This window comes from Globicephala melas, chromosome 8 (genome assembly GCF_963455315.2).
Source record: "Globicephala melas chromosome 8, mGloMel1.2, whole genome shotgun sequence".
Lineage (NCBI taxonomy): Eukaryota > Metazoa > Chordata > Mammalia > Artiodactyla > Delphinidae > Globicephala > Globicephala melas.
This window is the reverse complement of record NC_083321.1, coordinates 68682809-68696633: the sequence shown is the minus strand read 5'-3', so window position 1 is coordinate 68696633 and position 13825 is coordinate 68682809. Positions and strand designations below refer to the sequence as shown.

Genomic DNA, 13825 nt, shown 5'->3' with positions numbered 1-13825 from the left:
TAAATATTTTTTCTGAACCTTAATTCATGAAAATGGGGTTTAAATTTAATCAAAATCATCGAAGACCATGAAAACATAAAAACCCCTTGAATTTAAAATTATTTATTTTTACTAATAATTCAAATTCTCCACAGGTATTGATTAACCATTTTCAAAGTCTTCATATTTTAACTTCACACCGTTCAAAAAAGTTACATTCTTTTCCTCTGTTCTTATCCAAAGACTAGCTATATAAACTTGTTTTTTATTATGCAAACATTTTCAAAGCTATGCATACAAATAGCAATAAAAGGTAAGTGAGGCATCTGTAAATTGGTACATAAAAACAAACACAACATGCTTTACATTTTTACTTATCTTGAAATAGATCTTTTTTTAAAATCCATTCTTCCAAACCATAATTACCATGGAAACAGAACAGCAAATTAAACTGAAATAACATGGTTTATGATGTGCACAATAAAATGAAACCTCCCACAATTCAAATAGAATTACAACAATTGCCTAGTACATCTGCATAGAATCTTCAGCTGAACCTTTTAATTTGAGTGAGGCTACCATCTATACTTCAAAGCACAGTGGGGAAAAAATAAGATAATTATAGAAGTGGTTCAAGAAATATACGTCTCTCTATAATCTCAATTATACAGAGAATTCAGGGAAAGTATTATTTGTCTTAAATTATCTAAATAATTATCTCAATTATCCATTTGGCTTTGGATGTATAGATACAATTTTACGGTCTTAACTACTAAAATTTATGTAGGAACATTCTCTTTATTGTAAGATCAATAAAATGTAGAAATTGAAAGGAAAGACTACATTATGAAGTAAAGTACTTTTGCTTTAAATAATCTTTATATCTAAGTTGTTCTTCTAGAATACAGCTATTCAAATACTTCATAAAACCACCTTGCAAAAACACGCTAAGAATATCAATTTAAAAGCTATCTTAAAAATTATTTCAGAAGCCTTTTAATACACTCTCACAAGCCGGTCTGTTCAATTAGCTTTTCCACAGGCCCCATTCTAAGGCCTCTGCCTGCTTTGCCAGGAGTGCAGGACCTGGCTGCTTTGTTGGGGAGCAGAACTCTATCCAACGGGAGTCAGCTTGAGACCTCAGTCAACTCTGCACAGTTTGCAGAGTTGTCCGACTGTACATCCAATCCTGGCCCTCCATTAATTTTATAACCCTCCTTGGGCTGTCGCATAATGTCCTCAGCATGGAACAGGATCCCTGCACAAACTATGCTAATTTACCTGCTTCCAGCCTTGCCTTCTAACACTCCACATAACGCTCCCTTATTCTATGAACGACTCATTATTTCCTGGCCTAGAACTCTTTCGCCTGCTGTGTTTTTCTCCTGATTAAGCAACACCATGGTGCCAAAACTTACTCAACTTACTTTTTTGCTTCTAACCAGCTATTCATTCCTTGACAAGGGATCCTGTAGAGTGATTAAGACAAACCTGACTTTGTGGTTTTTTAGTATTACAAACTTTTAATTTATTGACTAGATTTGCTTGTGATTACCAAAACCTTTCCAGTACAGGATATAATTTTTAAAGCCGTATATTCAGTTTTAAGTATGAATCGTATATAGAGATAAAGCTCCATTTATTATAAAACTGATTTGCCATTAAAATTAGTTGTATATTAATAGCTCTGGATACCACTACTCTAAGTGAGAATGTAAATGATCCTTAAACTTCAAAACTCTAACTTAAAAAACTTTTAAAACATTTAATACATCCTCACCAAATTTAATTTCATCTCATTCATTAATTTTTTTTTAAGTGCTGAATAACTTTCTTATTGGAAAGTAAATCCTCTGGAATATCCTAAAAGGCTTCACATTTTAAGTGGATGAGCATGAAAATTTTCTTATCACTTCTAACAGGAGTGAAAAACAACAACAAAAACTGAGTCACCTCCAAGTGGATAAACGATTATTTTAATAATACAGTATACAAATCTTCCTCAGGTAAAAGCAAGAAGTGGCTAAAAATTAGACTACAGACTTAAAAATTTTGTGGAACGAACGTTATCTTTATATACCTTTACCTAAAAGCCTTTTCCTTTCTAAAATAGCTTAATATGACCTTATTGCATTAACCATTGATATGTAAATATGACTATGTATTTTTTAAAATTATTTTCTGCCTAATCAGTACACACAGCTTTCACTATTTGACTTCACTGAGCCGTGCTGTGAGGGAAGGAAAGCACATTGCCTTTTTCACTTGCTAAAATTAATAGATATGTGCTTTACTGTTCTCCACTGGTGAGTTCACAGTGTCCTTGCCTCTCAACAACTCTTTCCCCATAGTGGGTTTTACATGGTAATAATTTATTCAGAACATTTGAAATGCTGTTTCTTTTAAAAAAATCAGGTCACTGGAGAACACTGAAATCAGACAAGCCATTAAAACAAATTTAATGAAACTTTCAACAAATCAGACTGGCAGGACACAAGGCTTTGCAGCAGGAATAGTCACCCAAACTGCTTATTAAGATAGTCTCCTGCTGAGCATTTTACCTCTTATGCTGCTCTCTGTGTCCCCTACTGTCTTGTTTTCGTTAGGCATGTTTAACACATTCCCTACTGCCTGGCAAAGAGAAAAGGGAGCAATCCAAACAATAAAAACACTCTTTAAAAATAGTAAAAAGCAGAGTAGCTGTCTTTCTGTTTAAATAACAACACCTAGTACCTTCATCCAAGGCTTTCAAAGTTATTCCCAACAAGCAAGAATAGGAAACAGTGTTATGCATCTAATGGGCACTCAACACAGACCAGTGACTAAGATACACTGGAAGATCCTTTGTAACACAGAGGCCTGCTTTCTCCTACAATGAGAAACTATACAGATGGGGTGGTGAGTTGACCCATGGAGAAATGAATCCATAGTGTAGGGAAGCACTTTGTAAAGTGTTCATTCTATATTAGAAAATACATTCTTACCCTCAAATCAAGATTAGGCCCCTTTGGACAGATTTTCAGTTATACTGGCCGGTCAACGTGGGCACGCTCACCAGAGTACCGGGCCCTGGTGGCGCAGTGCCCGCTTTCATCCTCCCCACACTGCTTTTGTGCTGCTGCTCCCACCCCATCACAGCACCCCACGCACAGTGCTTGTTTTGGGTAGCAGCCAGTCTTCCCTTATTCCCTTCCCTAACCACCTGAAGAGGAGTTATTACTTTAGCACTTCTGAATGCTTTCTGTTTCTTACATCAGTTTAGAATATATCCCTCTAATACGTACAGGGCTGGGGCGGTGAAAGTGGGAGAGAGCTGTACTACACCCGCAAGAATGCTGAGCAGACATTTTTAGTACGGCCCCTGGATTTATGGATTTATCTACCTGTAGAACTGGACCGCTTAGTTACAAAGATAAGCCCGGCATCACTCCTCCCCAACAGGACTACCTTTTGAGGAAATGTCAGATTCAGCCATTTGTTTATCCACCAAAATAATATACTTTTTAGGTACTGTGAGTTGTTGGAGCAGTATTAACATTATTATAAATACTAACAATTTTGTTGGTAATAATAACATCAATGATAATGGCTAACATTTAGGGGACTATATATTTTACATGGAACTATGTTTTCTCCTATAATCCTCAGAAAACCCCTATAACTATTATCTGTATCTGTCAGATGGGAAAACAAAGGTTAAGTGAATTTCCCGAAGTTGCAAATATTAATTATATTTTATGAAAACAATATGTAAAGTTTTCATGCTAAGTATTATGAGCTTCAAAGCAAAAGTTGTATTGAAGTTGGGTCTGGACTTACTAATTTGCCATTTCTAAGCACCATGGAATGTTAATAAATCAAATAAGTTTGGGGAATGTTGCACATCACACCTGTTCCTGGAAACTCACAATGTAATTAGCAATATTAATGACTTTGAGAAATCCTGTAGAAAAGAAACTTGTTTGTCTTGCTGAGCATTTTCCAAGTATGGGAAAATGGTGAAAGAACTCCGGAGACAGCTCTGACTCCATAAATACTTTACTAAAGTTGAAGAAATTAGCCAATTTTATGGCTGATGTATTTACTTAAATTTTCAACTAAGACATTTTAAAGAGCCTGGGGATAATGAGGGCAGCAGATAGTGATTTTCCACACTCTTCTTTTCACACAGAAAAGACCTCTCTTACACATTCATAGATTCTTTCCTATGAAATGACCACAGTTTTTCACCACTGCCGGAGTGCCAATATAAAGTGTATATATATTTGAAGTTAAGTCAGACATGCTATCTTCCTATATTTTGACGTAAAAAATAAGATTACTTATTTGTATATTTTGTATACCACATCAGGTTCTAAGAAGGATGTGAAGTGACGAAAACTCATTTTAACACTCTACCCATTTCACTGTTATACTTTGAAAGCTATTGGCAACACAGAATTTCATATAAAAAACGGTAGATCTAGACTATTGAATTATCACCATAAAATAAATGTTAAACAACTGAAGAGAAAGTATATAAAATTATAATTTGAATTGTTTAAAAATAAATGTCACTTAAATGTCTGTACATTTATGTCCTTATGTAATGGTGTCAGCATACCAATCTTCATTTTTTCCCTTATTTTTTTGGCTCTGATAGGCATACCTTCCTATTTCTTTGTAGGTATTTTGGTTAGCCCATGCTGATTTTCCAATGGCATGAAGTTTTGCAAGATCATTTCGGAGCCTTTCATTCTCATATTCCAGTTTGTTAATAGATGTATGCCTTGCATGTTCCCTGTTAGTGAAGTCCATACTCTAGAGAATAAAATAAACTATCATTGAAAAAATTGTTACTTACAAGTGACGCATGTTTTCTGTGCGTTTGGACACACGTTGGAAAGACCCTTTAATTTGAGTCAAGTGATGTCGCTCTACTCCCGTGTGCCTCCTAAATGCCTCTTCTCACTCCCGCCTTCTCACAACACAGGTACTCAGGGACAGCTGCCACTGAACACATCCCAGTAAAAGGGGTGCACACACTACTGCCCACGCTCCAGTACAGAAAAGGCTCACTCCACGCATTACCGTTCTCTGCAGCTAGAAGAAATTGGCTAGATAAAGGAGTTTTTGTGTTTATAGGGTATGCCTTCTAGTGCTGATTAATAATGGAACCAGAATTAACATAGCTTTCAATTTTAAAAGATTTTTTTCTGATTAAAACAATACGTGTCATTATAGAAAATCACACATCAATTCCCCACTGTTGGGTGATGCAACAAATTATATACTAAATCCATGTAGACTGGGATATGATTCTGGACCATTCTATACCAAGATCATTAGATCCTGGTTGAGAGCGTGCCAATACCACACAGTTTTGAGCAATGTAGCTACATGATAAAGTTTTACTCTCTAGTACGAGCAACCCAATTTTAATGTCTTCATAAAAGAATAAGCAGCATATTTAAATCACAAAATGAGAGGTTTAGAGCAAGAAGAAAGATTCCTGATGCTGTTTTAATTAAATGCTGTAAGAAGTTTCTTAGGGAGAGTCTAAACTTTTTTTTTTTTTTTTTTTGCGGTACGCGGGCCTCTCACTGTTGTGGCCTCTCCCGTTGTGGAGCAACAGGCTCCGGACGTGCAGGCTCAGCGGCCATGGCTCACGGCCCCAGCCGCTCCGCGGCATGTGGGATCTTCCCGGACCGGGGCACGAACCCATGTCCCCTGCATCGGCAGGCGGACTCTCAACCACTGCGCCACCAGGGAAGCCCTAAACTTTTTTCTCACAAAATTTTAAAAAACAGGATATATACTCACATGAAAACTCATGAAAATGCTTTAAATGACCCCATGTAGTCCTTTATAGTGTTATGATTTGAATACCCATGAATTATGTAGTTGCTGATTAAACAATAGCTCTCTGCTTTCAGAAGGATAATATTTTAGCACAAAAAGCATGACATGAGTAAAATATCTTTTGAAGCTACAAATGTCTATGTTTCAAAGCTCGTAAGACTATAGTTGATTATGGCTTAGAACTTTCATTTATAAGTTTCTAAATTTAAGGCTTTGAGTGCCATTTCATATGGGCTGCCATGCCATAAAGTCATTCAAAAATTTTTGACTAATTGCACATTTAAAATTATTCATATACTATCATATTAGTATCAACATTGATAAGTATAGAAATATATATTAGTCATTTAAAATGTTTACCTATTTGTTTTATTTTTTGCTTCACAGGCAAAGTCTGTTTATTAAAATTTTTGTTTACTGCCTAATGTATTATAGAAGTTTATGAATTTTAGAAAGATCTTACTTTTGAATGAAAAAAAAAAGTGCTCCAGGAGATCAAGTGTCCTCAAAACAGTACAGCAAGGGTTATATGCTTATATGTCTATTGACCAAGATGCCCTTTGGGAAAGAAGGGCCATTCAAGGTATTTCTCTGCTTGTTAGGCCCTTGCCTTTAGTATATCTCAACTTTGCTCATTTGAGATACACTGCTGCATATAAAAGAGTAATCTATAATCTGCTTTAAAAGAGAAAGGATTGTTTATTCTAAAATTAGAGCAGATTTGTGATAAACATAAAGGAGGCAGATCTTATAAAATTTGTACGCATAAGGAGAATACTCATACGCACAGATCTGTTTGAAAAAGATCTTGGAAAAGATTCAAAATTTTACTCCTAAAAAGACATCTACTGGTTAAAATATATAATTCTTGATGGTCTGCTGCTCTGTTACAATTTTATTCAAAAATTTTCTATAAAATTAGATTCCATCTGTGACTCTTTGGCCCAGTGTTGGTTTAAAGTAATTAAGAATGATAGTAATGATTTTTTTAAAAACTCAGAATTTTCTAAATGCACCAAAATTAAATGTGGTGTGAGCATGACCTGAAAGAATTACACAGGTAATGTATCTACACGATTTGTATTTAAAAGTGTTTTCCAGTTTCCTGGACAACATTTTGGGGCTCTCTCGTTTTATTTTTTTCCAAAATACTTTTCTAGGGATTTCAGAAATATATCCTCCACTAGATGGTTATCATGCATTGATTAAACTTTACCTCTGTACTGCTGATCAGTTCTTTTACAGGCCCATTATCTCAATTTCTTGTTTTTTTCCTCCCAAATTTTACGGTTTCATAGTTTTTTTCTTTCGACTTTTTTTCTTGAAATGGAAAAACCTGCTGGTGCCTGTTTACTTGAACTCACCGGCTCAAGGCCAGTTGAAGTGCTGAAACGTCTGAATGATAGTACTTTGTATGTGCACTTTTTCTCTTAAATTCATGTGTATTCTACAATAGTAATTAGGCTAACAAAGTACTTCTACAGAAGGACTGGCTTTAATCATGTTAATTTAAGGTTACTATATTAATTTTTAGTATATAAATGGATTTTTAGATGCTTATGAGGGTACTAATTTTTTATGCTGTTATTTTGTTTAGCAAACTTTATGGATAGTGAAAGGCAAATTAGTCTTAAAAATTACCATAAATTCTGAGTTCTGATTAAATCTAACTGGATTACACATTCATTAAATAAAAGAAAATTTAACAAATACAAATATAGGTCTAAATAAATATGGAATCACAAAAATCTATCATGATAAAATTGATTCTTCATAATTTACCCAGGAGCAGAATAAAGATAAAACCCTCACTTTTCTCCATACAGTCAAGTTTTTGCACAAAAAACCTCTTGCTAGTACTGTTCCTATTCTAAGTGTCTCACTGAGACCGGAGGACAACTTACATACCAGGTGGATAGTCCCAACAGTAAATTCTCCAGAGGAAAATGGGGGTGGTCACAGCCCCAGGTATGCAATAGGTTAGAACTGAGTGCAGGGCTGCTGTTCCTACCTGGGTAGGTCCTACCACTGGGTGGGTGTCATTTTTCAACCTTTTTTTCCCCTAAGTGTAAATAATCAGGGAGTTTCACAATTAATTAAGCAGAAAAGTTCTCAAAGCTCTAGTTATTCAGAAATGACCTACCTTTATATCAGTAATTCCATTTGTCTAGGAAGGAAAAAATAATTGTTATTTTAATATTATACAAATACTACATATTTTAGAAGATCTAAAAATAATGATGTAAATATTATGTTTCTTATTGCGTGAGGTAAAGTTTCAGCACAAATTATTTAATTGTATGTTTACTTATTAATTTTAGTGATTTCAGAGCAAATTAACTATCTAATTATGGGATTTTAACATATAGCAGATATGAGTTTTCTTTATTTAATCTTTAAACAGATAAGTGCTAAATAGGTGACAATAGATTATAAAGGCTTAAAGAGCCGAGTCATATTGAATTCTTTTTTATTATTCAATAGACACAAGATTTTTCTCTTTGGGCAGTGGCTTGACTATTTCAATTATCAAAGTCAATTCCAAATCTTCATATATAAAAAATGGAGAGCAATTATAAAGTCAACTTCCTATGAGGGGAATGTGTTCAAGATGGCATAGTAGGAAGATCCTGAACTCACCTTGTCCCAGGGGCACACCAAAATTACAACTACTTATAGAGCAACTACCTATGAGAAAAACCTGAAGACTAGCAGAGAAGATTTTCCATGACTAAAGTTACAAAGAAAGAACCACAACGAGACGGGTAGAAGGGGTGGAGACACAGTATGGTCAGGACCCACATTCCTGGATCAGCAACTTTCAAATTGGAAGAATATCATAATTGCAGAAGTCCTCCCCAAGGAGCAAGGGATCTGAGCCCCACATCAGGCTCCCCAGACTGGGGGTCCTGTACCAGGAAGATGAGCCCCTAGGATGTCTGGCTTTGAATACCAGCAGGACTTATGTTAAGCCAGAGGGCTGTAGGGAACAGAGACTCTGCTCTTCAAGAAAACACACAAAATTTCTCATGCTCCAAGTCTCAGCACAGAGGCAGAGTTTGAAAGGATCCGGGATCAGATAAACTTGCTAATCTTGGAGAGCCTCCTGGAGCGGCAGGAGGCAACTAGGACTCCCCTGGGGATGATGATACAGGTGGCAGCCATTCTTGGGAGCTCGTTCTACCACATGGATACCAGCACTGGCAAGCGCCATTTTGGAGATCTCCCTCTAGCCTCTTAGTGCCAGGGGTTACCTGCCCACCAGCTGGATGGCATCAGTCCCAGGACTTCATGGGCTGCACATCCAGCTGTGCCAGGACATGGCCCCACCTATCAGAGGTCTGGAACCAGCCTCAGGCCCCACAGGCCCCATGGTCAGCTATGCTGGGGCCCAACTCCACCCACCTGTGGGCCAGCATTCACCACATGAGGCAAAGCCTGGCAGCCACCCTCGCAAGGGCCCAGCCCTGCCAACCAGTGTGCCCACAGTAGTTAGCCATGCCATAAGAGAAGGGTTCATGCAGCCCACATATGAGGCATCCCAAGAGCACACAACTCTGGTGAATAGAGGGGAGTGTTCTGCTGGGCCCCATAGGACATCTCCTACATAAAGCCACTTCTCCAAAATCAGGAATCATAATCAACCTACCTACTATGAAGAAATAAAAACAGAAAATTAGGCAAAATGAGGTGAGAGAGATATATATTCCATATGTAGAAGAGGTAGGTGAAGGGAGATAAGCAATCTACCCAATAAAGAGTTCAAGGCAATGATTTTAAAGATGCTCAACGAGCTCAGGAGAAGAATGGATGAACACAGTGATAAGTTTAACAAAGAGTTAGAAAATACAAAGAAGAACCAAAAAGAGCTGAAGAATACAATAACTGAAAAAATACACTAGAAGGGATCAATAGGAGATTAGATGATAGAGAGGAATGGGCCAGTGAACTGGAAGACAGTAGTGGAAATCACCCAACCTGAACAGAAAAAAGAAAAAATAATTTTAAAAAATGAGGACAGTTTAAGATACCTTTGGGACAACATCAAGGATACTAATATTCACATTATAGGGGTCGCAGAAGGAGAAGGGAGAGGGAAAGGAGCAGAGAACTTACTGGAGGAAATAATAGCTGTAAATCTCCCTAACCTGGGGAAGGAAACAGACATCTAGGTCCAGGAAGCATAGAGAGTCCCAAATAAGATGAACCCAAAGAGGCCTTCACCAAGACACATTATAATTAAAATGGAAAAAAATTAAGGTAAAGAGAATCTTAAAAGCAGTAAGAGAAAGCAACTAGTTACATACAAGGGAACTCCGAAAGACTGTCAGCTGACTTTTCAGCAGAAACTTTGCAGTCCATCAGAGGATGGCATGATATATTTAAAGTGATGAAAGGGAAAAGCCTACAACCAAGAATACTCTACCCAGTAAGGCTATTATTAAGATTTGAAGAAGAGACAAAGCTTTTAGCAAAAGCTATAAGTGTTCAGCACCACTAAACCGGATTTACAGGAAATGTTACAGGGACTTCCTTAAGCAGAAAAGAAAAGGTCACTACTAGAAATATGAAAATTAGGAAAGGAAAAACTCTCATTGGTAAAGGCAAACATACAGAAGGTAGTAAAGCTAGTAGAAGGTTAAAAGACAAAAGTATTAAAATCATCTATATCTATAGTAAATAGTTAAGGAATACACAAAACAAAGAGATATAAAACATGACCTCAAAAACATTAAACGTGAGTGGGGAGTAAAAATGTAGAGTTGTCAAAATGCATCTGAACTTAAGAAATCATCATAAACATAGTCATCAAATCACAAGGAAAAAAGCAAAAGAAGAAGAAAAGAACAAAAAAGAACTATGAAAACAATGAACAAGATGGCAGTAAGCACATAATTATTAATAATTACTTTAAATATAAGTGGCCCAAACACTCCAATCAAAAGACACAGAGTGGCTGAACAGATTAAAAAACAAGACCCATATATATGCTGCCTACAAGAGACACACTTAGATCTAAAGACACAAACAGACTGAAAGCGAGGGGATGGAAAAAGGTATTTTATGCAAGTGGAAATGAAAAGAAAGTTGGGGTAGCAATACTATCAGACAAAATAGACTTTAAAACGAAGACTATAACGAGCCAAAGAAGGACATAGCATAATGACAAAGGGATCAATTCAAGAAAAAGATATAACAATTGTAAATATATATGCACCCAACATGGGAGCACCTAAATACACAAGCAAATATTAACAAACATAAAAGGAGAAAGTGAAAGTAATACAATAATAGTAGGGGACTATAACAACCTACTTACATCAATGGACTCATCATCCAGATAGAAAATCAATAAGGAAATACTGCCCATAAATGACACACTAGAGCAGTTAGAATTAATAGATACATACAAAACATTTCATCCCAAACCAGCAGAATACACATTCTTTTCAAGTGCACATGGAAAATTCTCTAGAATATATCACATGCTAGGCCAGAAACAAGTCTCAATACATTTAAGAAAATTGAAATTATATCAAGCATCTTTTTTGACTACAATACTATAAGACTAGAAATAACTAAATGGAAAATTGTAAAAACAAAACAAAACAAAACAAAACATGCTGTTAAACAACAAATTGGTCACTGAAGAAATAAAGAGAAAATACAAATATCTGGAGACAAATGAAAATGGAAACACAATTCGAAATCTATGGGAATGAAGCAAAAGCAGTTCCAAGAGAGAAGTTTATAGTGATACCAGCCTACCTCAGGAAACAATAAAAATCTCAAATAATCTAACCTTGCACCTAAAGAAACTAGAAAAAGAAGAATAAACAAAACCCACACTTAGCAGAAGGAAAGAAATCATAAGATCAGAGCATAAATAGATGAATTAGAAGCTAAAAAAATAGAAAACATTAATGACACTAAGAGCTGCTCCTTTTAAAAGATAAAAAATTGATAAACTTTTTAAAAGATAAAAAATTGATAAACTTTTAAAATGAGTCAGACTCATAAAGAAAAAAAAGAAATACAGCCCAAATAAATAAAATCAGAAATGAAAATGGAGAAATTACAACTGACACCACAGAAACACCAAGGATTGTAAAAGATTATTATGAATAATTATACACCAATAAAATGGACAACCAAGAGGAATGGATAAATTTTTAGAAATGTACAATCTTCCAAAACTGAATCAAGAAGTAGAAAATATGAACAGACATTACCAGTCATGAAATTGAAGCAGTAATCAAAAAACTCCCGATAAATAAAAGTTAAGGATCAGACAACTTCATGGGTTAATTCTACCAAACATTTAAAGAAGAGTTAATGCTGATCCTTTTCAAACTATTCCAAAATATTGAGGGGGAAGGAATGCTTCTGAACTCATTCTGTGAGGGAGGCCAGCATCAGATTGATGCTGAAACCAAACAAAGACACCATACACATACACATACACACACACACACACACACACAAACACACACACCCCACAGGCCAATATCACTGCTGAACATAGATGCAAAAGTCCTCAACAAAATACCGGCAAATCTAGCTCAACAACACTTTAGAAAGATCATACACCGTGATCAAGTGGGATTTATCCCAGGGATGCATGGATGGTTCAATATCTGCAAATCAATCAATTTGATACACCACAGTAACAAATTGAAGAATAAAAGTCGTGTGATCATCACAATAGATACAGATAAAGCTTTTGACAAAATTCAACATCCATTTATGATAAAAGCTCTCCAGAAAGTGGGCATAGAGGGAACATACCTCAACATAATAGAGGCCCTATATGACAAACCCACAGTTAACATCATACTCAACAGTGAAAAGCTGAAAGCAATTCCTCTAAGATCAATACCAAGACAAGGATACCCACTCTTGCCACTTATTTAACATAGTACTGGAAGTCCTAGCCACAGTAATGAGACAAGAAAAACAAATAAAAGGATTTCAAATCGGAAAAGAAGAAGTAAAACTGTCACTGTTTGTAGATGACACGAAATGATATATAGAAAACCCTCAAGATGCCACCAAAAAACTATTAGATGTAATAAATGAATTCAATAAGTTTCAGGATACAAAATTAATATACAGAAATCCTTTGCATTCCTATACACTAATAATGAACTATCAGAAAGAGAAATTAAAAAAAAATTCCCATTTATAATCACATTAAAAAAATAAAATACCTAGGAATAAATCGACCTAAGGAGGTGAAAGACCTATACCTGGAAAACTATAAGACACTGATGAAAGAAATTGAAGATGACTGAAACAAATGGAAAGATATACTGTGCCCATAAGTTGGAAGAATTAATATTGTTAAAATGACCCTTTTCCCCAAGGCAATCTACAGATTCAATGCAATCCCTTTCAAAATACCAACTGTATTTTTCACAGCACTAGCAGAAATAATTCTAAAACTTGTTTAGAAATGCAAAAGACCTTGAATAACCAAAAAATATCTTGAGAATGGAGAACAAAGCTGGATATATCATGCTCCCTGACTTTAGACTATACTACAAAGCTACTGTAATCAAAATAATATGGCACTGGCACAAAAATAGTACATTGATCAATGGAACAGACTAGAGAGCCCAGAAATAAATCCACACTTATATGGTCATTAATCTACAACAAAGGAGGCAAGAATATACAATGGGAAAAAGTCTCTTCAATAAATGGTGTTGGGAAAACTGGACAGCTACATGCAGAAGAATCAAACTGGACTACTCTCACACCATTCACAAAATAAACACAGAATGGATTAAAGATTTAAATGTAAGACCTGAAACCAGAGAACTCCTAGAAGGAAACATAGGCAGTATACTCATTTACACTGGTCTTAGTAATATAGTTTTTGGATCTGTCTCCTCAGGCAAGGGAAACAAAAGCAAAAATAAACAAGTGTGTTTACATCAAACTAAAAAGCTTTTGCACAGGGAAGGAAACTATAAACAAAATGAAAAGGCAGCTTAACAAA

General features: G+C 35.6%; 1 protein-coding gene across 15 annotated transcripts in view; it reads right to left on the bottom strand.

Moving 5' to 3' along the window:
* Positions 1-13825, bottom strand: part of DEUP1 (deuterosome assembly protein 1) — a 224017-nt gene that overhangs the window by 17172 nt on the left and 193020 nt on the right. For 13 of the 15 annotated variants that reach the window (XM_060303895.1, XM_060303890.1, XM_060303900.1 and 10 more), the window contains 2 exons: positions 7964-7987; positions 4628-4779 (listed from right to left, as the gene is read on the bottom strand). The exons of 1 other annotated variant lie outside the window; for it this stretch is intronic. In XM_060303895.1, coding sequence (XP_060159878.1) covers positions 4628-4779; positions 7964-7987 — 176 coding nt within the window. The remainder of the gene's footprint in view (positions 1-4627; positions 4780-7963; positions 7988-13825) is intronic. One more of the 15 variants, XM_060303899.1, reaches the window with a different exon arrangement.